Source organism: Procambarus clarkii, chromosome 51 (assembly GCF_040958095.1).
Source record: "Procambarus clarkii isolate CNS0578487 chromosome 51, FALCON_Pclarkii_2.0, whole genome shotgun sequence".
NCBI classification, from domain to species: Eukaryota; Metazoa; Arthropoda; class Malacostraca; order Decapoda; family Cambaridae; genus Procambarus; species Procambarus clarkii.
Window position 1 is genome coordinate 20121785 of NC_091200.1, and position 25076 is coordinate 20146860.

The 25076-nt window shown below is 41.7% G+C and overlaps 1 protein-coding gene across 1 annotated transcript; it reads left to right on the top strand.

Moving 5' to 3' along the window:
• Positions 1-334: 334 nt before the first annotated feature.
• On the top strand, positions 335-24131 carry LOC123774561 (uncharacterized). Its single transcript, XM_045768922.2, has 32 exons — positions 335-452; positions 1954-2070; positions 3862-4084; positions 4361-4461; positions 4654-4767; positions 5602-5704; positions 6393-6520; positions 6713-6921; positions 7191-7302; positions 7575-7799; positions 8709-8804; positions 8955-9038; positions 9199-9318; positions 10224-10346; positions 11110-11281; positions 11591-11759; positions 11953-12206; positions 14851-16482; positions 16681-16920; positions 17594-17910; positions 18055-18138; positions 18358-18564; positions 19142-19295; positions 19585-19748; positions 19965-20072; positions 21011-21148; positions 21596-21757; positions 21956-22045; positions 22242-22398; positions 23017-23231; positions 23408-23573; positions 23725-24131. The coding sequence occupies exons 2-32, from the start codon at positions 1957-1959 to the stop codon at positions 23967-23969; spliced, it is 6426 nt and encodes a 2141-aa protein (XP_045624878.2). The 5' UTR covers positions 335-452; positions 1954-1956; the 3' UTR covers positions 23970-24131.
• Positions 24132-25076: the final 945 nt, after the last annotated feature.

Genomic DNA, 25076 nt, shown 5'->3' on the forward strand with positions numbered 1-25076 from the left:
ATTTCTCATTTACAATTTAAAGCTAACATTTTCATATAATTTAAAAGCATTTATACCTGTATTTTCTTCTATAAATATATATGCAACATGATTTTTTTTGTTACTCGAAATTATGTATTTAGGTAATTGAAACCGTCCATTATTTTTTCAAAAACAATGAGTCTCCCCTAAAAAAATGTGTTTATCATTTTTTTTTCCACTAGGGTTTCTGACAACCACTAGATGGCAGTGCGTAGTGAGGAGAAAAATGTTGCCATTTTGAACTCTGAGATAGGAAATGGGGTTCCCCATCTTGCCTAACAATAGAAATATGGAAGGGTAATGCGACGGACAACAGCACTTCTCCACTATCGCCGATCCCACCAAGTGGGAAGTGAAGTCCTCCTCTAGGGACCCTTGACGCTGTACAACTCCTCAGCGCTGTTGAGCAGAGCAGTCGACGGCTCACCGAGGTAAGGGACTTCGTGAGCCAGCTCCCAGCCAGGGCCATTTTTCTCTTTATATATATATTTGTTAATGAGTGATCCCGGGAAGAGGACGTCGGTCGGGGCCAGATTCATGAAGCGGATACGCAAGTACTTGCGAACGTGTACGTCTTTCCTCGACCTTCGACGGCTTTAGTTACATTTATTAAACGGTTTACAAGAATGAAAAGTTGCCAGTCAACTGTTGTTACTATTATAAATAGCCTCCTGGTGCTTCGGAGCTCATTAAATGTTTAATAATTGTAAAGAAAGCCGCCGAAGATTGAGAAATGTACAGATTCGAAAGTGGTTACGTAACTGCTTCGTGAATCTGACCCCAGATGTCCTGGACCAGAGTTAACACCAGTTTATTTTGCTGAAGTGGTTAGGATTTGTTAACCCATATTTTTATTTGTAATCTGTTTGCTACGCTTAGTCTACAAAAAATCATAGTTTTGTAATTATTTTTGTTTTTGGAATACTTCTTTTCTTCGCAGGCAGAACGTAAAAAGTAATTGGCATCCCCGATGAGTACGTCTTTGTGAAGTATAATTGCATGCAGGACGTTAGATTCACGATGGTGGGAGAAGAGGGTTTACGTAAATTTGATTTCTCTTGAAAGTGTTTAAGTTATTACTACTTTGGTGTAAATGGAGAATATAACTGTTCAAATTTACTTTAGTCTTGTGACGGTGTAAGTCTCTTAAACAAAATGCAAAATGTTGAACACTTTAGGTTAAACATGGTTGAAGCGACACTGATTCTGACGTTGACTTCGTATATTTTAGGTCTAGTTATGGAAAAAAATCTAGGAAGTTAACCGTCTCTAGAATCTTTATTCGGTTACTCGTCAGAGAAAGTTCATTAATTTTGTCAAACAAACGGCACCGTTTATCAGAGCTATAGTAAACGGTACCTGACTGCCTACGGTGTTTACTTAAAGATTCTGCCACACCCTTTCCTAATTAGTTCTAGTTTCCGTTCAGAGAATGCCTAACTGCGTCATTGTTCTAGAGTTTGTAACCCAATAAACCCCTCACTGTTGCTATCGTGGCCAAAGCTCTAGTGTAAATGTTGGCCTGTTTGTTCTAAATGTTCTGATTTAGAAAAGTTCTCCCCTAAAACTAAAGGGGAAAAAAGTTGCATCCAGGCCCATCGGTGATTAGTCTGATGGACCTTCTGAAGTACCTAATTTCTTGCAACATCGTAACCTAGCCTAATGCCATTCCCCCCCCACCCGACAAGTTGTTAGGGTCGCACAATTGCCTCTGTCCAGCCACATTACACTTATAATGGCGTGTTGTAACTGGGAATGTACTTCCAAATGTCTTTCTGAAAGTTGCATGAATAATAAACACTCACACTTTGACACTCGCCAGAATCTGAATACATCCTTAATTTTCCCTAAAACCATTGGTAAGGACACTTGCAGCTTCGTAAGATGTAGTGAACAATGCCTAATTTCCCTTTTATTGATGCCTTCCTTCAGGTGATGAAGACCGCAGTAGCGACGGTGACGCTACTGTGGGCCGCGGTGGTGTTGGCGCTGCCCAAGAAGGATCTAAAGCCCTCGGAGATCTTCTTGAAGAACCTGCCGACGGAAAAGGTGACTGAATACACTAAATAGCAGAGTTGTTAGTTTTGGCTACTTGTCACAAAAGTTAAAAGCAGCACGGGCTATGGTGAGCCCGTCGTACTCGCCTGGCCCACGAGATTGGGGGGGGGGGGTGGCCATGAATGGGTTACCACAGACGCTGCCCAAATCTTCTTAAAACAAAAATGACGAAAATGATAATTTGCATTTTATTGGCTTTTATATTACTTCAACACTATCCAATGATATTGAATTAGCATATGTTTTTTAGTTTTATGGCAAAGAACATCAGGGTGTTCGTAAGGCATGAATCCCTAGTGGCAGTTAGGGGCCGGGGGGGGGAGGGGAAGGGGCCTATGGTTTGAGAATTCAGTCGCAGCACTTGTGCATGAAGCGCTTGGTACCGGATCAGTGGAGAGAACTTTACCTATTGCAGAGTTCTCTGAATGGTCATCGTAAGATATTATTAGTTCAGTGGTGTAGTACACGGAAATTCACAGCCGGCAAGAGATGGCCAGTCACTTATTAATTATCGGTTGTTTGGGAATTATAATGTACTGCTAGTATGGCGGTGCTACTGCGCCTCTTCCATTGTTAAATGACTTCCCATAATTTTTTTTTTTTTTTTTTTTTTTTTTTTTTGGGGGGGGGGGGGAGTGTAAATGAGCGTGGTGCACAAGTTTCTGTAGCTGCTATAGGTATGGAAAGCCTTCGCATGGCAAGTCTTGTCTTATTTAAAAGTTCAAAAGATTCGGCGCGTTCATAATACTGACAGTTTAAAGATAATCACTATGTAAACCATGAAGGGGGCCTTCTCGATGTGCCTGTATTCTGGTTCGTCTTTTCACAAAGACGTACGTAGTGTCGCTTCATAGTCCACCACACTTACACTAATTACGTTGTAACTAAAACGCTGGAGACTTGAAAAAAAAAATCCCATTCTCGTAGGCACGGAAAACTCTTAAAGGAACTTTTTGAAACGGCCGCCCCTCCCACGTTAATTTAAGTAAACTTACAAGTGGTGGATCTAAGGTTGCCAGGGCGAATGAGAATTTCACTACTAAGAGTGCGCAGACTAAGTTTCCCAAAAAAGTCTGAAGTAGTGTGTTTTATAAACCCTTCCTGGAAGGTAAACGTGAACCATGTTGTCCTAAAGACTTGGACGATTAATTCAATGTCTGGAAAGTGGCCTGAAACGCGCTTAATAGTGTTATCCCTCTCGTAAGTCTTTACCTTAACAAAAAATTCAGAATCGCCCACCAAATGACTAGGGGTAGGGTGTTAACTGGCATCTCTAAATTGTTTTATTCCTCTTGCGGCTGTCAGTTGTCAGTCTTGAAAGACTAAAGAAAACATTATCTAAAACCCATCAAAATCTTAAACGGTATTTCTTGTTTTCGAACGCTAGAAACGCTATAATTTGCGAAACTATAAAAGGATTTTTGGCTTGACAACTACATCTAGAAGCAATTTAATTATTTGAGGATTAAACTTAATATCTGCCGCCCACACCAGTCATGATGCCAGCGAAACACTTTACCATAATAAAAGTGGAACTTAGATTAGTACTGGATAATAGGGTCCAGGTCAGTCGCTGGGACCAATTAGCCCATAAAAATACTAATAGTTAAACCAGTCAGTCGTTCGCCTGTCTCTGGCTTGTTTAACACCCCCCCCCCCCCCCCCCTTTGTGCTGCTAGAAACTTTAGAAAAAAGTTTTTTTTTTATATCTTATGGAGAGTACGTTAAACTTTAACCATTGTATAGATGAAATGTAATAAACCTTTCCCATGTTCCTACCAGCTGGATGCTCTGATGGCGTCCCGCCTTCAGGAGCTCGAGGATGACATAGTAGAGAGCTACGACACCCAGCTACGGGAACACGAGGACAACCTAAAACGCCTTCACCGCCACCGGCGAGACGTGACGAGCCGCAACAAGACCATCACTACGAGGACCTACCATCATCACGCTCCCACCTACTGGCATTCCTACACCTATGATGCAGAGATTGGCAACCGGGAGAGTAAGTAGCCTGTGGCAGGGCAAGGGTTCGATGCTGTTGCTTTAGAGGTGAAGGGTGGGGGAGATTTCTGGACAGTGTGTATTAACTGATATGAAATTAAAGTTATTAACTTAATTCTTAAGTCTACAAAATTAGAAATTTTATTCTAAAATTTAACGTTGCTGTATATTAGAGGCCCTCAAATTATGAGGCGCCTTTCTAAGAACAAACAGTCTTGCTTAAATTGTAAATTGGGTATAAAACGTGTACTATAGCTTAACAAAACTTGCTCCCCAGAACTGAACATTCTTGACATCGACGTGAAGGACCAGCTTGGTAATGTTAACATCATCAAAGTCTTCTCGCTCGATCTCTGGAACCTCTCTACCATCTACCAGGTGAGGCATTGTATCTACTTGGCAATTAAAGAAGTGGGTGGGTTCCTGGTCCTCTATTCTGGTACCAGGGAAGACCTCTCTTCTAGAGGGTGGGGTCGGTATTCTAACAGCAGTAACAAAAAGCTGTTAACAAATTTCCTTTTCCACACGGACATGAATATATTCAGGTTTTGTTAACCTTTTTATTCGCAGAGCGAGTCGCATGTTGCGTACGTCTTGAAGGGAGGGAGACTGGAGGCTGTGAAGGTCAGGAATCGGTGGACCAAGTCTCTGGTGGGTTGTCCCTGTGACCAACAATACTTGAAGGCAAGTAACCATAACTGTGTTTAAAAAATGCAACAAAAGATTAATAGGGCTTAAGACAGACTTGCTTGAAAATGTTAACAGGCTCAGACGATTAATTGGTTGCCTCTTATCATTCATCGGATATGGTTTTAAGATGTGTTTATTAAATAGGGGGTGACAGATCCGACCCAGTTCCCCCCCCCCCCCCCCATACACGCACACCACCCTAGTCTCGCTTGTCCTCCCATCTCTCTACCATCTTCACGCCCTCAATCTTCCCTCCACCTTTGCCCGTTTTTTACCAATGTAACGATTTCCTTCACAACATAAATCACGGAAACGAAAAGTTTGTCCCCTAAATACATATGAGTAAAAGATTTAAATGTCTGGTAGCTAAATAGACTTTAAAAAAAAAATCGAGTCTACGAACTCTGATCAGGATATCTCGCATCCACCATTCTGTGAAGGATAGAGGCAACTTTCCCATGGAGAAAACAAAGCGTCGACGCCACTGTTAATATCTTTAATCTTGCAAAAAATCCAATGAAGATAGCCCAAAGTTTGTAGAATATGCCCCCTTCTATATCATACACGATAGCCAGGTACCAAAGTCTTGGAATAAAGGAAACAAAAATTAGTATACTAGGCTATCAAAAGCTTGTATTAAGTCAACTTACGGGCTATTAATGCCCGTGCCACCTCTTGGATGACTTAATCAAAGTAAGTCACCTGGCAAGAAACTTACGGGCTCGTCATAGCCCGTGCTACATGGACACTTAATTTGTGTTTTTAGATTTAGCTGCTCTAATCTGGCGAGTAAACATTAAGAGGTGTTACAGATGCTTTCTACCACAGAGTTGTGCCTGCTGTGAGGAGGGAGCCTGCAGGTGTGGGGCGGCGAGCGACACCTGTGTACAGTGCGGCCTGGAGAACGACCTAAACATCTGTGCTGCTAACGGTGGGTTGCCACTTTAAGAACCCTTTCCCCCCCCCCCCCTCCCCCTGGTCCTTCCTAACATTGCCATAGGCTTTTTAACACTTCCAGGGCACTTTAGGACTTCCTCGGTCTCTACATAAATTTCATCCAAATTTTTCTTCCAAAACTATTGATTGACGGCAGATATATTTAAACCGATAACGGTTATCCAGTAAATACGGTAATTGCCTACCAAGTGATCGTGTTTCTAGTAGTTTAGTTTCTTGTTTAATGGACTTGCTTAATTTTTCTCTTCTGCCTTATGAAATGAAAGATACATACGGTGCCAAATGTGACTGTTAAAGCCTATAAAGACTTTAGAGCTTAAGCGTAATCTGTAATTAGTTTCACTTGACAAAGACGATGGAACAATTTACATTGCTTAAAGGTTAGATTCTGCCCGTGGTAGAAATAAAAGTAACGTGCTTCTATAACCCAGCCTCTCATTGATTAAAACGAAACTGAACGTACTGCTGAAGGAATCTTAATTCGGGTATTCGGAAGATGAGCACATTCATAAAAATGATTAGTCTCACTTTCTTAATGTAAACTTGGTTGGTAAATTTAATACTGTGAAGAACGGGCCATTCGAAGATGAATGACAACTCTATGCCATTTTTAAGCCATAGCTCCTGGATCTTGGTAATGTTTTCACTCTTCTCTACTTAAGGTCCTAGAGAGCTTGAGCTGGACGCGGCGGTTGGGTTCCAGTACTACCTCGATTATTACGACCTCGTCCAGGGCGTACAGCGCGTCCTTGTTGCCTCCAGAGGCACAACTGTTTCGTTCTACAAGTTTGTAAGTATTCTTCGAAGCTCGTACTGAGAAAAATACGTACATGCGAATTTTAAATAAAAAATTAAATTCCTAAATGTTTAATTTGGATTTATCTGGACCACATCTTGCATAATAGGAACTAGTTTTCTTAAATATGTTTGGTGTTCTAAACCCTTAAGCCTCTTCTTTCTCGTCCTCAATTCTCCTGCCCAGAACAAAGACAGTGTCCAGCTGATGCAGTCGGAGACGGGTCTGGGGACTATAAACTTTGCCAGGCCTGTGACTCACCTGGGCTACGGAGAGACCTTCAAAGACTTCTACGGAATCATAAGGAAAGACCGGTTCCTCATCACCTTCAGAGCTGGTGACTCGAGCCAGCAGTTTCACGGCATAAATATAGACTCGACTGGTTTGGCAAGTGGGTAAGTGGTAGAGATTTACATTGGAGCTGAAACTAGTTAAAAGTAGGAATATCTTGGTCACAAAATTCCTGCAGGCGTGTAGGGAAAATCGGTGACGCTTGGTTGTAAGATGTGCATAGGCTTGAGTGCCTCAAATTTGTTTTTCTATCGTAATTTCAAAAGTCTGACAAAATTGACTAGATAATGATTAGTTTAGATTCCTTAAAGGCTTGAAACTGGTTCCAAAGATAAATTTAGTGGTGAACAGAACACAACTTTTCGTGTTGCAGAACATCAGAAGTGTGGCAGGCCTTTGGGACTGAGATGAAGGCGTGGCAAAGTGGCGGTCGTGTTATGCTGGCTGTCCTCAATGGGATGGACCTCTTCGTCTACGAGCTCAAGGTCAGGCCTCTGGCTAGTAGATAAAGTAACCCCCAACCCTCGGTAATAATGCCTAGGGCCTCTAAATCTTGGGTTTCTTGCCTAAACAGTTAAATATCCTCTTGAATGTTACAAAAATCGGCTCTATGCATTCCCGTATGAACATTAAAATTTAAGGAATACTGGAAAAACTAGTTGCTGAATAGAAAGTTTTCAAAAAGGCTTAAACCTGCAGAAAATGTTACTCTTAAAGCACTCAAAGGGTCATAAACGATCTCTCCTTTCTGTGGCAGGCCAACCACAGGCACGAGTACCGTATGAGGAAAATTCAAACGCTGAGCATTGGGGAACCCATAATCTACTGGAAGAGCTTCTGCATGGGGTTTGAGAAGTACCTGGTGGTGGTGACCCGGAAGATTTCCCGCCTTTACCTACACTCTGGCATGCACTATCAAACCGTCCAAGACCTTACTCCAAGCCACGGTCTAACGGCCTTTACAGCCATCGTTCCCATCTCTGTAAGACGTTAAGTTTGTGTGCGTCTCTACACATTCAGGTACAAGATCTGATTCTTGTACCTGAATGTTTCTAGGGCTTTAGATTTTTTCCTCCCCTTGAGAAAAACTCTTAGGCGTAATATTTTCCTGTCGTACATTTTTTTCAAGAATTTATATGAAGGTATCTAAACGTAGAACCATCACTACCACTTTCTTCAAATGGTTTCAAATGTTAACATGGTCTCTACCCAAATGTTAGTGATCGTGACTCACTCCTATGAAGCTAAGTGTTATTGGGTTCAAATTTAAGTCCTTAATACCTGAAAGTTTTAAGATTGCACAAGTAACTTTTTAATGTCAATGTAGCCATGGCGCGAGTATAAAAATCTGCAGGAAAAAGTCTAGAGCACGGGATGGACAAAGGCCTTCCACTAACCCACATGACTTTAATGCATAGACAAAAAATCTATAACCCAGCATCCCTTCTCCCCTTGTACTATTTTCGAAGTCTGAAATTAGATGCTCGAGGTGTTTCTCTAAAGTTAAAGCTACACAGCCTTCCTGGCTTTATGGTGCCTTGTTATTACTCTCTTGCTTATTTGCTTTCAGATGCATTGGCTATTAATCCTGACACTAGGTAAATTATTTGGGAAGTTTGTCTGTCGGCGAGTTAAAAACTCTCCCGCCAACTCTCTCCCTGTGATGCATTGCTGGGAGTGGCCTTGAAGGCGGTAGAGAATGCTTGACAAAGAATGATTTATGGAACTGCTGCTATGATCACAGAAACGTGATTTCCCAATACCCCCTTCAGATGCTTTAGCTCGGTCCTCCTAGCTCATTGACTAAGGTGTCAAGTTAGTGGGGGTCCGGGGGGAAAGGTTCTTGGGTATGACCAGATGCCCTCTTCGCTGAGCTTGCATCTTTCCCCAGATATCTTCGTGGCGGGGGAAGGCCGTGCTGTTGACGGGGGAAGGAAAACGGCTGTTGGCTTACGTGTGGAATGGCGCGAAGCTTGTGGTTGAAGTGGTAAGCAACTAGTGAAATCTCTTGTAATTTTTCAGTGGTTCTTAATACTTTGGATAGCTGATAATGTATACTAAATGCGCAATACCAAATTTTTGAGTATGGAGAGTAAAAATGATTCATGCATATTACAAAGAAATATTGCTCTTTCAGAGTCACGTAAAAATGTTGAATGTGTCCATCACTGACTGGTCGATCGTGTACGGGCACGCAGATATGAAGTTGGACTCTAACCTTGTAAGTATTTTAACCCATATAGACACTTCATATTATACTTGAATTTAGTAATCTACAAATAACTCTAAAATTCCTATGACGAACGAATAATGCGAATTATTCAAATGTCATAATGCTCTTGATAACAGACTTTGCCCTGACACCTTAAAATGGCCCACAGGTGTTTGTTCCCACCGAGAAGGGCCCGATGAGGCTAGAGGTGAAGGCCACACTAGAGGATCTGCCCGACCCGATTCTCCTCCAGAATCAGGAGCTTCACCAATTGCTCAACACCCTGGAGGTTAGTTAAGAGTTAATGGTTTGAAGCTGTAGAGCGGTTTGTACCCCCGTCCCCCTCCCTTCCTTCCCCCCCCCCCCCCCCTATCCCTTCTCTTCCTCTTGCAATGCGAGTCTTGGCAAAAATTGTTGGTGCGAAATTTTGCACGTAAAAATTGTAATTGAATGGTTGAGGCCCTTCAGCCAATGGCATGACGTGCAACTGGTAGAGGTGTAAACGAGCAAAACAGGGGTAAGTGTTAACTTGAACACTTAACTGGTAATTTAAAGACTCTAAAAGTATTTCCTTAACCTAATACGTTGTTGAACAAGACTAATATTCAGTGTCGCCTATTTAGTGAAATTGGTTTTCAATGAAAGACGTTAATCCGTAGTAATATTGGAAATATGGTGATCTGGAGTTTACTTAACAGTATTTACTTACTAGTCTGCTGAATAGCTCTTGGATCCCGGCTCATTATTTGTTTTTTTTTAACCATTATATCTACACGTGTATCTCGCACACGTACGCACGCGAGAACCAGCCCGTAGCAGCTGCCTAACTCCTTGGTACCCATTTACTGCCAGAACAGGAGCATCCGGACGAAAGAAATTCGGCTAGTTTCTTTCCGTCTCCGACGGAAATCTAACCCAACCTCTTCAGACTAAGACGCCAATGCGCTGTCCACTCGGCCTCTAGGCCCGCACATATACCTAGAAGTTGACTGCTGTGGGTTACATCTTTGGGAAGTCAGTCTGTGGTCTAAGACCGACAAAGGGCACCCCCTCCCTTTCCCAAGAACACGGGGGGGGGGGGGGGGGGGGAAACCATATAGATAAAAATTTAGCCCAATACTTGCTCCCGTAGAACAGTCTGCAAATGTGACCTACTGAACGTGGCGGTAATCATTATTCCCATCTGTTTTGCAGGGCGAATTTCAACGTCAGTCAGAAATTATAGACTTGGCTCGAGACAGACTGGCCCACAGCATTGAGGGACAGAATACCATCAATGCGGATATTGTAGTAGTCGGCGGATTCGTGGTTAACGGGGTAAGTGTTACACTTTCATGAAAGCATTAGACATGGTTAATGCTCGTGTGAGCGTAGTATTTCTAGTGTTGGCGATTGCGTGCTTGGACGATGTGGATGGTGTTGACGAGCCATGACATGTTCTTAGGGCTGCTAAGAATATCATATGTTAATGTGCCAAAGTCCTATATTTTGATTAGCTGCAGTAGCCCGCATTGTAAATTTCTCCTAAGAAATTAAATTAGTGCTGAATAGCTGGCTATTCCAGCTTTGGAATTTTGCCCTTTTGAATGCCACAATATTCACATTTTTTAATACATTTGCAAGGAAGGATTTCTACATTGTAGGAACAATAGATCTTTCCTGGCCCGGAACTTTAATTTTATGCTGCCTTTTCATACTTTCAAAGCGACGACATGGCAATAGTTAGGCAGTCTGTGTCTCTAGCAGAAATTTAACCATTTTTTATAGCCATGGAATTTTGTTATAAAATTATATTGGAGATTCTTGAAGGTTTTATGAAACTTCCTTCTATATTTGTTGGTATTAAACACTCGGCATTCTCTTCAAGCTAAAGATACTAGTTGGCAAATATTCTTAATCCTTGCTGTGCCTTTTGCTAATATTTTAAACCTTTTAAGAAAATGGTAAAATAGTTTGCACAAATTAATATTAATAGGGTATAGTTTATAAATGGTGGTGGTGATGATGGTTAACTTTTACAGCCCTTAACACGCGTAACGGAAACTGGTTTGGTGTATACATAACGGATCTAATCTTCCAGACTCTTGACACGTGGAATCTGGAAGCAAACAGCATAATACTGCAACAAATTGACTCCAGCGGGAAGGTGACATTCCAGGGATACCAGGACCACCTCAACAGCCTTGGTTACTACGAAGGTGTCTTAAACACACTCAACGCAACGTTAACAAGCCTTCACAGGAAACTAGATGGTGAGACAATTGTATGGACTTCGTTAAAGTAAGATACTGTGAAAATCTGTCTACGGTGTGGGTACATTTTAGCCCAAGAAGCCTTGTATTGGACTTAAACATTGAATTTGGTAATTGTTCGTATTTTGGATTTTAAGATGGATATAGGGAGTAAATTAATGAGAAGGGTGGATTTCACTCTTGGTTCGTAGACACTCTGCCATTCACTTTCCCTGAATTCTCATCTTGTATCCATCCCCCTCTTTCCTTCACCGTGGAAGATTGAAGATTTAGCGAATTGAGATGTTTTTTATAACTGGTCTGTTGCAGATGCTGTGCCCGCTTCTGGTACGTCCAGACTGATCACTGGGGTGAAGACGCTGGTGGGCGAGGGGCTGCAGGTCGCCACCTTGTCCACCGACCACCTCACCGTCAGGCAAACTCTCGACTGGTCTGGTAACTTGTTCCCTCTGGACGACATCCTTAGAGGGCTGGTCAGGTAGATTGAAAAGGAACCGCTTTGAGTCTTCGTAGATCCTTTAGTGATTAACGTTTACTTTGACTTTAAATATTTTAAATGACAAAATTATTTTGGGAGATAGTTACTTAGGTTTGAATAAGGTTTTATACTAAGGTTTAAAAGTTTGTTGTGGGGAGAATTTTTTATATAATGCTTAATCGTGAACCTCCAGGCAAAATGACACACGCGTCATCGCTGGTCAGAAGACTTTCCTGAAGGATCTTAAGGTTGTTGATCTTTATGCGGAATACTTGGATGACATCCCCGTGGACGATATTGTGACCACAGATGGGTCGCAAACCATCGCCGGCGCCTCCTTCGCCTCCGGCCTGAGAGCAGAGACTATCCATGTCACTCCCGGAGGGACTGTGGGAGGGATAGACCTGTCTGAGGACGCGGTGCTGCTGTCTGGCGAAGCTACGCTCGGTAAGTATTCGACGTATATCTAGAAGAGACTGTGTCATTCACTAAAAGTTTTGAGTTTAAATTTTTTTTCTTGTAATCTCAAAGTAACAATTGGTTTTTAACCCAAAGAGCACGTTCGGTTTCGTCTGCTTAGGGTTTTTCCAGAAATTTCACTGTTATCTAATGCTGGAATATTTTCTAGAGTAGGTTGTAGTAATCTGGGGGAGTGGGGAAGGTTTGTCCCCCTGCCAAAGGCCATTAGAGACGGATAATTACCGCCTCGTTCAGCGTGTCACTGAAGGACTTTTGATATCCAGCTATGAGTGCTTCATGGTGGGGGGGGGGGAGGGGGTAGGGTTTGAGAGGCACACCCCCATATAAATAGCAAGAGACACTATTTTTCTGTTGTGCCCATGCTGTGTACATTTTTATACAGTCTAAAATTTTTGTAAATTCTCTCGTACACGGTAATTCTCTAGCCCACATTCGTACCATTTAGGCCCACTGTGGTGGGGGGGGAATGGTAGTCTGCCTCGTTAGGTAAAATATATGGCACACCAGACTAATGTTATTGGGAGAACCTTTGCAAAAGCTTAGTGATCTTGTGGTATTTGATGTACTGACCACGGCAGCATCCACTCAAAATTCTAAAACGCTACTCGGTTTCATGGCACGTATCCAAAATTAGTTGGCTATTAATTTAAACACCTTCAATGATCTTGTTCCTGTTAACGAAGGTTGAAAATGTCCTGTTTTTTCCGCATGTTCTAGGGTCCTTAGATCAAACTCTACCTGACCTAAGAGTTCTTAAATGTAATAAATGAGAACGTTGATGAGTCAATTTGTGGGTTCAAAGGATCAAATAATCCGTCATCCGGTTCGAAGATGACCAAATAATGTGGGAACCGACCTGTGAGATTTATATTTGTTTAATTTATATGAATTTATATTTACGTTAATTTATATACTTCGATAGCAATTTGTATAATGATAAGTGGACTGTATTTCTGCAATAATCTCAAAAATCGATCCTCTACACATTAGGGGGGGTTTATATTACACATATGCAGCCAATCAAATTACAGTAATAGCTACATACATTGATGAGGTTCCTTCTCTTATAGTACAGCAGGTTAGTCCACCAGGTATAACTAGAGTGTAGACACCAAATTATCCTCTTTGAGGTAGCTTCTATCACCCAGTAACTGGTGCACATAATCTTGCATCCTCGTCTTGACCTGTCAAAAGTGCGCTAGCTGTGAAGCCAGAATCCTATATATGACAAGCTATATCAGAGAAAACACTATACAGTACATGGAACATTAAAGACCTGGCTTAATTACCTTTAGTTTGAGGCGATTTCGCGATCTAACCGGGTCACCCTATATCCTGACATTAATGGCCATAAATGAATGATAAACGGGTTTCGGATAGACACTTAACTTGAATTTGTAGACAGCGTGTTGACAATGGTACACCTTTGGGTTCCATAACACTACGTCCAAGTAAATTTAACAGGAGCCGAATTTGCTCCCGTGTGAGCCTCTGGTCTCATATAAACAATGCCTGCCCCTTCCTCACTGACGCCTGGCCTACTTTGTCCAGATTTCAGAAAGTGATAGAAGGGTCACATTTACTCTACTTTAATATTGATAATTAAGTTAATTTATATAAGATGTTTTTATGATGGTAAAGTCCAAAGACTAATGTATTTAAGAATAATTCCCACCAGAATAGCTGGTGAATTATAATAGTATGTGGTGATGATATCCCGTTTTCTTTAGACGGTAATTCCACTACAAGTTACGTTTTCTATGGGTAACTTGTTGGTAATACAGCTATTATCTGTATGATTATTAAATGGTGTCGGATTTTCCGACACAATTTGATGCTATTAACTGGAAATTTTTTACCTTCATATATTTGACCACACCGAGCTACATAGCTCATGTTAATCTCGTATCGTGGGGTTTTACTGCAAACTTATTTGCTTTCTATTTGATGCTGCTTGTCCTTGTTGGCGGCGTTAATTATCCTCTTGTATTCGGGTGTCATTTCCTCGAAAGATTAGTGTGAGAGCTAGATGGCTTGCTTCCTCTTCAGGCGACCTCCGTAACTAGGTCATCCATATTTTGTATTATAGTTGTATCCTAGTTATACCAGTTAGTATAACTAGGATACAATTATACCAGTTGGTATAATTCCCCCCACCCCTCTCCCCCTCTCCTTATCGTAACATGAAGGACCAGGTTTAAGTACGATACTTAACTATCCAACAGTCTGTTGTTGAAGCAGTCTAACTTGACGTTACCACAACCTAAGGTTCAGTTGAAAGTTTGATTTTTCAGACTTTAAACTAAAAGTAGGCAACGAAATTTTCTTAATAATCTAATTTGCCAGATATCTTGGCTTTGTTAATCTTAGTCTTGCTACTTAAACTAGTAGCACTTCCTTAGTGTAAATGATAAATATAAGTTTCGTAATACCTAAGTGGAATAATATTAGTTATTGCGGTCTGACGTTTATGATGGCCTAGATTCTCAAATCGGCCCCCATCCACTATTAGGCTTGTCAAGATACCAAGCTAATTTATTCCACGTCTGTTTTATAGATTATAAAATACTTAAAATCTCATCTTAATTCTGAGGTTTCGTCATCTCTGCAGGCAGCTGTACCTTCAAGAGCGATCTCTCGGCCAGTGATATTGTGGCAGTGTCGAAATTCGTGGATGGTGTCGACCTAGACCGGTTGAATACCAGCGCTCTGACCACCTCGGGCGGCACAGTCAAGAGCTCTCTAGTGTTCTCAAACTCCCTGACCCTTCACACCCTCCAGGCTCGCTTCATTATGGGGGTCGACACCGATCTTTTCATGTCCACGACGGTTTTCAAGCACAGGACTTCCGCTATGCGTGGAACTCTAGTGGTTCCTTCGGGTGTCGACATAAATGGAGACTTGGTCGTTGAAGGAAAGATTAATGGCCAAAATTTCCCGAAAGATTTTCCCCTACAGACTGACTCCACCATAAATTTTGGGGCAAAGAGATTCGCTAATGTTTTCTTTGATACATTGCGAGTCGGTACCCAGTGTTTGGTGGACGGACTTTCCCTGCACAAGTTGGTTACTCTTCACACCCCACAGACCATCACTGGCCAAAAGACCTTTGCTCAGGGCGTATACATAAAAGGAGATTTGGACATTACGTCGAAAATAATTGATGGCGTTAACTTGGACGAGTTAAATGCTAGTCTTTCTTACATTGGATCTTCGGAATGGGAATTCGACGTGGTATTTAATAAAGCCGTACAAGCACCTTCCCTGTCATTTGGCGGGAGACTTAATAACTTGGACTGGGCAACTTTCGCCAGAGATATAGTGTATGACGACGAGACTTCAGTCGTCATCGCCTCGAAAAAGAATTTTAAACTTGGATTGACCATCTCGAACGCAATCTTCCAGAATACTTTCAACGGAGTTAGTTTTGGTAGCCTGGTCACGCTCAGCAGTACCCAAAACATCTATGGGAAGAAAGTTTTTGCCAACGACGTCACCTTCGGATCACTGACGGTAGATTTACTAGACGGAGTAGATTTGGAACAGTTAGCGCGCACTGCAGTATATTTGAACAAGGAAGGGCAAGTGGTGACTGGCAAGAAAACTTTCACCAGTTTGCTAACCACCAAAGCCCTGGACGTAACGGGAAGAATAGAGAATTTTGACATAAGAAACTTGGTTACTAAAAACACCGATCAAACCTTCACGGCAGCGCAGTCCTTCCGTTCAGTGGTCTTCAGTGACTTGCAGGCTGTATCCATAGACCTGCCTGCAGGGTATACTATTAACACTATAGATATAGCTAACTTGGAAAAATCTCGTGTTAGCTTGACGTCTCCAAGCGTCCACTCCGGCGTACTAACGGTCCAAGGTCCAGTGACTGTACTAGGCCAGCTCTCTGTGGACACTATAAATGGTTACGACATAAACTTGATCATGAACAACTTGGTCATGAAGGATGAATCTTCAGTCATAACAGGAGATATAACCTTCGTCGATCTCACCGTGCAAGGGCCCATAACGACTCTCGATCTGGCCGGAGCCAATGGCTTGAACATCAGTAGCATCGATCACAATGCCGTTAAGGTAACTGGGAACGTGGAGATGAGCGGAGCCGTGACCTGGGGACCCGTGGTCTTGCAGAGAGACGTATCCGTGGAAGGTCTCGTGAACGGAATCCCCCTGTTTAATCTCGGCCAAGATGTTGTCTACAGGGATGCTAAGAATCTACAGGTTATAACAGGCAAGTCTGAGAGTTCTGAAGGCCAATAATAAACTTCTAAAGTCAGAAAAAATGGGTATTTTGGTAAATGGTACTTTAGTCTATAACTTAATCTCAAACTTTGCTTAGTTTGACTTCTGGTCCGTTCAGTAGTTTAGATATAGTCTGAACCGTAAAAATATCCAAAGATATTAACGGCAGCCTCTGTTGCTTTTCCAGGGAAAAAGACCTTCGAAGCGGGAATAACCGTGAATGGGGATATAGTGACCACTTCAGTCAACGACATAGACCTGGGCACAAGGATGTTGACTCGTCACACCGTTCAGACCATCAGCGCCCCTTACACGTTCTTTAACGTAGAGGCTCACGGCACCGTTAACATCCTTGGCCTTTACAACAACATTAATCTTACCCAACTGGCATCAGAAGGCCGCCTGGGAGCCAATGATACCATCTACGGTAAGGAACTAAAGTCACATAATACGTAACTGAGAAATTGTAAATGTCACAATTTGTAGTTTTTTTCCACAATTGTAAATTTAATACTACCGAATGCAGACAGCATTGTACAGAAATTTGTGTATGAACTTGACAATTTGGAATATCTTAACGCAGATTCTATTAAAGAGCCTTTCTTCCCACGAAGGCTCTAAGCCTAGTCGTCCCTTACCTTGTGGTTGCCTTTCGATGATTCAGGGTGTTAGTCCCCGCGGGACGGTTCCCCACAGGTCTAGATATTGCCAGTTATACTGACTAAAGGCTATTAGATTTTGTATTCGCTATTGCATAGGTTTTAAAATAGTTTGTTAACCATTGTGTATTCAAAATGAAGACTGGGGTGAACTTCATAGTTTAACAGGGCAGTGCCGACAGCAACGGAAAAATTTACCGAAAATCTCTGAGTCTCTTGAAATTATTCCGTCAAACTCTTCAATCTGTTTACCGTGGGGACTTGAGGTAACGGACAAGTCTGTATTTTAATGTACTTTGACTTGACAAAATTGTAACTTTGTATGATTTGTTTATTGAATTTAAATATATCGTGGGAGGTGGTATTCCGCTTCAACTATTGGTACTCCTCGCTATTTAGCATTTAACTTGACAAATATTAAATATGGTAATCATATTAAAGGAAACGTCACGTTCCTGAGAGAAGCGAGCGTGGGCAACCTGGTCATTCAGGGCACCTTCAACGGTGTGGACGTGGAGAGGCGCATGGCCGACGCTGTGTTGGTGCGTGACCCTGGTGTTATCTCGGGAAGGAAGACCCTTCTGGCCAACATGACCACCTTCACGAACCTGCGCGTGAACTCCCTTAACAAGGTTCCCTTGGACTTCTACCTGAAACACGTCGTCCTGAAGAACGCTACCACCACAATCGACCACAAGATCGTGGTACAAGGGAGTGTAACTACCCCGAGTCTGACTGCTGATACACTGATTGTCCAGGTACGTAATTTCCTTTTTGATTTCGATATTTCTTGGTTTCATATCTCGGTAAATTCTGCTCTTGTTATTGTGGTTTATTTGTTCAAGTTTTCAACGAGGAGAATTTGCAATTTTCAAGTAAAGACAAATTTATTTTCCTTGTAGGGTACAGTTGATGGCATAGACTACAACAAATTTTTGAGCGAGGCAGTTTATCTGCACAAGAACCAGACCATAGACTCCACTTTGGTAAGAAATAATACCGTATTAATACCGTGTTAATACAAAGCCGTGTTACCGAAGTAATACCGTATTAAACAAACCCGTGTTTCACTCTCCTACAGTACATTTCATAGCTCTTTTTGTCCTACGACAGTGTAGTGCAGTACTGATCATGATTTTTATCAGAAACATGCAGAGAAATGTGCAACTATTCCAACTAAAGCTCTTTAACATGACACTTCTCAGGTCTTCATGAGAGATGTGACGGTTCATGGGGATATAAATACTGTACATCTAAACGGAATGAATCTTGAGAAGGATTTCCTGACTACGGACACGGAGCAAACCATTCCCTTCAGCGTCACCTTCGGCAGCATAGAGAGTGGAGACGTGGCTGTAGGAGGCCGCGTTAACTCTTGGTACCTTCCCGACGAGGTTAACGTTACCATGAAGGTGGGTTAGGGAGAGGGAAGGACATGGTAACAGGGCTAAAAATAAAATGTAAACTTGATTAGTTTCAGATGTTGGCAGCTCTGTGGTAGACTTTGTAAATATGAATAAATGAAGCTACCGAAGACCTACTAAACAGAGCGTGGTGGCTTTAGTTGATCCTCGACTAAATTCGTGTGGAACCTGATGCAGTGAATGTTCCCGGGAGTTTATTCCAAATTTCCAAGCTAGTGTTTATTTTTTATACTTGTCCAATTGTTCTCCAGTTTGGGTTATTCAACATTGGATATTTAAATACTGTGCATATTTAAATGCTGTCCTTTATTCCCATTCATAAATATCTAAAATGTGTAGCGAATACATAATGGTTGGAAGGTAAATATGTGCTATATCTAGGGAGAGAAGGTTGGGGGGGGGGGCGGGGTTGTTTATGATGAGATTAGCATTATTTGAAGTTAAAGACGAACTACTGAAAGTACTTTGATCACCTAAATGCTAATATTCCCTTTTTTACCCATTAAACCATTCACCCTTAAACTACTATAAAACCTGGACTGTAACAAATGGCCGTGTACTCCAGGCGGTGGGTGGCCAGACGGTGACTGGAAGGCTGACGATAGGGGGCACGCTGGAGGTCCTCGGGGACGTGACCGTGTCCGGACTGGTCGGGACGGAGGTCAAAGTGGACCTCTCGAAGCAGGCAGTTCAGCTCCACCGTAACACTGAAATCTACGGTAAAAAAAGAGAAAACAATTTGGGTTTAAAGGACCGATACATATTCCAAAGCTACCCCACTTTGCTTTATATAATTTATCCATTTTGGTCGAGCAGATATCTTAAATGTTTTAAACATGCTATTGGAATATTAAATTACCCCAATGGCATCTTGTACTAACTAAAAGTTCTAGGCTAGATTAAATGTACTAAATAAAAGTTGCTATTCACTTGGATAAGAATCTTTTCTGCCAACTGAGTTCTCGTAGATAAAGGTTAAGTGACCCCTGTTTCTTGGCTGCTATTTAGGATCTTTGACGTTCACCTCACCGGTGACCGCGTCGACGCTGACCTGCGTACCTGGGATAGTGAATGATATAAACATCCCTGAACTCTTCGCTAACGCCTGGTACATCGACAAAGCCACAGACATCACTGGCTTCATGATCTTCGAAGGACCCGTACTGATGATGGTGGGTTTACTCCGACTAGGTATTTTACAAATACATTTTCCTATTGTCTGACTAGTTATTAGATTTGTTTTCACCTTGTGTGTAAATATTTAAGGGAACTTTCCAGACTTGACCGGATAACTGGGCAGGTGCACTTCTTGCGTTCTGAATTTGTAAATTGCTCGTAGCTATTCCTGTTGAGATGGTTCTAACTCTCCTGGTCATAACTATAACCAGGAGGCTCTGCTTCGCAACGCCACTCTGCCCTCCGTGAAGCTCATAGACCTGGAAAAGACCGTGACGAATATTCTAGCTGACTTCAACAGGACAAAATTGGAATTGGAGGTTAGTTGGTTTGTAGTTCTTGTAAAATGTTCATTAATGTTTTGAAAAGCTTTATGTAACCACAACCACCTTGGAATGCAATTATGAATAATGACTCCTTTATCCCCCGCCTCCCCCCCCCAAAAAAAATTGAAAATGTCCAAAATTATATATACATTTATATATATTATATAATGTATATATGCATGTTAATAGTTTAATTACAAATGACAGATTAATACCGTGAATGGTTCAACATATATGGGTAAGTTTTTGTAGAAAGGTTTACTTTCTACAGATTAAGATGGTAACATTGGTGCAATAAAGTTTAGACTAGATTCGTTAAGGAGTAAATAGTTTGAGCAAATGTGAGCTGGGAAAGAACGTTCCCAGCAAGTAAAGATTAAAAGTGATACAGGTATGTAAGCTTCTTTGAGGTACCAAACTGTTTACAGACTAGTCTATGCAGGAAAGTTTAGTATTGATTGATATTTAAACTATAGGAAAAAAGTTTTTTGTAAGTTACATAAATTGCACTAAATCTTTGAACACTTGTATTAAAAAAATCGTCTTAAGGGTTTAAGAAGCTGAGAAGTTTAGCTAATGTACAATAGTCTAAACCATGCCGTAACTCAACATGACCAGAAACGGGTACTAGAGCCTCTTTAGAGTTGAAATACTAATTTCAAAGTTAGTTCAGCATTATAAACTAAATGCATCTTGGAGTGGCCATAGTAGGAAGTTGCCCTAAAAATTTTACCCTTTTTTTTTTTTTTTAATTGTACCTACAGGGGAAATAAAGGTAAAATGTTCTGGGTAAAGTGTACCACAAACTAGCAGAAAAGCTAGTAACATAGCTTAATTTAAAGACTCATTTCAATGTAATATAAAACTCATAAGATTGATAAAATTCCATGACTAGTTGAGAATCGCTTCTTTCCCGCACCTACTTTTCTCAGGCGCTCTACAAGAGTGCTTGTTCGCCGGTCATTAGACTTTACAGCCACCTGGAGAGGGCCATCTTCGAGGGGGACCATTTCGCTTCGGTCTTCGAGTATCCAGTTCCCTATCACCGGCGCTCCTCCACGTCCTTCCTGGTGAGTAACTTTCTTCCCCTGCACCCTCCCAGTCTCGATCCAGATTTAGATATACTTTAATGAATGACTCCTATATATATATTTTTTCTAAAATGTATAAGCTTGAAGAAAACGGAGTCTTAATTTGTCAATAATACAGGAGAAAGTATGAGAAAATTAAATGTCAAAAGGATAGAGAAGCTTAGGCTATTTCTACCCTCTTACAACTGCGTTATACAGTTTAGCAGAGCAGTCAGAGGCTTGGAGCCCCACACGGGGAAAAATCCCTGGGTAGGGACTTTCTATGACGATAACTAAAAGTAAATTGGCTTCAAAAATAAATTTTTCCCCAGTATGCAGATAGCAAATTTATCATTACTTTGTTAAATGTAATCTTGTAAACTCAGATTTAGATCTTGAGGCTAATTAAACTGGTAGAACTAACACATTGCTGATGTTCTTGTGAAGGTCCAGGGAGAATCATTCGTAGTGATGAGTTGGGAAGCGGGAAGGTGCGACTCTGCGCTATACAAGTTCATACCAGCGACAACTTCAATGGATCGCGTAAAGACCATTATCGGATCTGGCTACGCCCACCAGTGGCTCTTCCTCGGCGGCACGGAGAAACGGGTGAGGCCCGGGCACCAACCGCAGTTGTAGGGAAGGGCATTAAAACTTGTAGAACAGTTCAGATTCTCAAGATTTATAAGCCTTCCCGGTTTGGTGCCTTCTTTTGATAATACTTAAGATTTATAAACCTCTCTGGCGGAGGAAACTTCGGAACGGTTGTTAAAGATTTTGGTGTTCTTAAATGTTGAACCGTTTCAGGTGTTCCTGGCGATGGCTGCATCAGACCGTAACAACAGCTGTAAGAGGACGAATAGCGCCATATGGAGTGTCACGGAAAACGCCTTCAGAGTGAGTATCTATTAAGCGAGATTAGCATGTTCTTAACCTAAATGAAAGCGGCTATGAAAATTTACTGAACGTCCTTTTTAAAGTAACTGAAGGAGCACTGTCGCAGTAGGAGGGAGAAGACAGTAGTAGTCTTTTGACGCAAAGAAATATGGTGGCAGTCGGTGCAATGTTCCAATAAACAATACTTGACTCGTAGGTACACCACGAGCTGGCTCCTGGGGAGAGTCTGTCTCAAATCTCCAGAGGAAGTGAAGTGATGGTCTTCGTGCACGGCAGTGATGGGTCTGTGGTCTACACCCTCGACCTCTCCATCGGGACGGTGAAGCAGTTTACACACCTCCCTGACATAGTTGGTAAGAGCTATTTTGAAGTTATAAAGGGCAAATATAAAGCTTCGTTTCCATGATTAATTTGATTAAAGGTAACTTGTAAAGATACTATGGATGAGTTATGAACTCAATCATTTTACTAGTGATGAACGACATTAAGGAATTTAAAAGCACGTTCATTGGTTTGGGTGCTGTAACACCGATAAAACGGTAATAAATATTGGACGCGACTATTAGCGTCGTGGTAGTAGGTCCACTTACCGACAAGTCTTCCTAAATTTGCTAAGGATTAAAAATCTCGCGCCGTGATTGGTATTGCGACTCCTAAATGTCAAACTGGCCCTGCAAAACTTTCTTGCATGTCGGTATGCTAATAAATATTTATCTACCTACAAACGACCATTTCAAATAGTTTGCTTCCCTTTCGGCATATGCTTGGAGGTTGGGTTCCATGGGTCGCTCTACGTAAATGGCTTTCCAGTTTGACTTTTTCTGTGAAGGTTTTTCTCCATTAACGTATTGGCATCCTTGGTGATATTTGGCGCCCTCTGATTATCCCTCACATTTGATGGTGCTACATAGCCTTCCCGGTTTGGTACCGCCGCCTTGATAATTACTTGCATACTTTCTCCATTAACGCAGATTTCTCTACCACCTTGACGACAAAGATGGAAATCGACGTAATATTCCAAAGCTATAAAGGTAATGGAGTTTTGATAGTCAGAGGCAGCAAAGGATTACCCATCCAAATAGCACACAGGATATACGATGGCGTCTTGCTGGAGCATCACGAAAAAGTTTATCTCCTCTTGGCTGTGACGAGGGTGAAGATGCACAAGGAGAACCACGTTCTGGAGGTACTTAGTTGATAGTCTTGCAAAATAGATGTTGGGTAGAGATTATTTATCCTAAATTTAGGGGTTTGCAAATTAGATAAAGGTGGGGGGGAGAAGGGAAAATTTACAGAATTTTTGAAACTTCTCCATTTGTTAGTTTAGACTAAAAAATGCTGGCTCCCTCTCCTCCCTTGTAGCTGTATTCTGTTAACCTGCACAAGAGGACTGTAAACTGGGTTGACGCGCACGTCATGGCTGCTAGACTCCAGCTCGCCGCATTCTTCGCTGGGGTGCCCACCACCGGCTCCTACATCATCGTGGCGCTGCAGGAGAGCCGCGTACCAGTAGTGTACACATTGCTTGGTAAGAAAGTCTTGTACTCTGTGGATTTTCACCTAGACGCGATTTGAGGCACTGGAATTATTTGAAGTTAAAATGCTCTGAAGTCTTCTATGCATGGTACGTAGGTTTTTAAGCCCTAGATGTATTAATTCCCTGGACTTTCTCATCGCAGGTGAGACTCTGAAGGAGATGGCCCATCTGAGCACCCCGCGAGTCGCCTGGGTACAGCACATGCCGGTGGTCCACGGTACCATTACCGGTGTGTTAGAACATTACCTGCTGCTCGGACAGGCGGACCACAACACCGTCCTGGCGCGTCTGGTGATGAAGGGAGCTGCTCTACCAAAGATGAATCTTACCTGTGACTTTAATGACCCTGGCGAAGACTTACTTCAATCGGAAAGCCATAATACGTAGAAGTGATTTATGGCCTGCAGTAATTAAAGCTTCTTGCGCTATATACTAAATGGCCGGGCTGTTGTAGTGAGATTGGTGCTTTATATAACTATTGTTTAATTTAAAGATTTTAAAGTTACTAAAATCATGTTTTTCGAGGTCCATTAAAATTTTACGTAAAGAGCACGTGTTTACAAAATTCCGGTTGAAGAAAAGACTTGGAGCACATTTGCCAATGTAACTTGGTATTGGTTAGCAAAATGTATAAACGTATGCATATAGCAATGCAAGGTACACACACACACACATTCCTTAAAAATGCCAGATCTCTTTAATTTTATTACCAGTGATGTTAATAGATAAGGATATCTCTACCCGCCAAACATACACTGAAACTACGACGTTGGTACAACGTTCGAACAAGTTTAAACACCTAACCAGTCATGACAACCAATATAGCAAGTTGTAACAACGTTCTAATACGTCATAAACACGTTAAGCCAAGATGTAACAACTATTAAATGTTGTAACGAGCGGAAAATAGACGGTTTCGGTTTGTTTCCAGTTTCTAATCTAATCGGTAATAAATGCTAGTAAACAACTTTAGTACACAAGAATTTTGATGTAATATAGCTAGCCTTGTTTAGAAATTAATCTTGTAAAGAATCGCTAGTATAGAATGATTGCATATATAACTCTCTGCTCTTGGTAGCTGCGAGTGTCTTAACTGTACCCACTTGGCTCGTCCTCTGCGCTTCAGCGGGACGAAGAGATGCAATGTGGATTAGGACATTACACTAGATTTTGTTTCCAATAACTTGGCAGGTTGTGCTAAGGGAAGATTTTTGACTTTCTGGTAGATATTGGTGTCGGTATTTGACTTTCACCGCAGTCCTTCAGAGAAGGAAAAAAAGGTGCATTTTTATCTTCGAAAGACGAATGAATTTTAACGCGTTAAAGTTGTTTTCGTTGCAGACTCTTAAATTGCTCTAATGGCACGAGTCTTGTTAAACCCTTCAAATCCTATTGTAATGCGAATTCAACATTGGTCGCATCTCTCCTTTAACCGATATAAGTTTACGACTTCACCTACCTCCAAATGCCAAAACTCGGTTAACCTTTTTTAAA

What these genes read in the sequence shown, in the direction of transcription:
- LOC123774561 (XM_045768922.2), top strand. Translation starts at nt 1,957, where the DNA reads ATGAAGACCGCAGTAGCGACGGTGACGCTACTGTGGGCCGCGGTGGTG. An exon ending in AGACCATAGACTCCACTTTG is followed by an intron (nt 18,139 to 18,357) that starts GTAAGAAATAAT and finishes GACACTTCTCAG; the next exon opens with GTCTTCATGAGAGATGTGAC. An exon ending in TCACGGAAAACGCCTTCAGA is followed by an intron (nt 22,046 to 22,241) that starts GTGAGTATCTAT and finishes CTTGACTCGTAG; the next exon opens with GTACACCACGAGCTGGCTCC.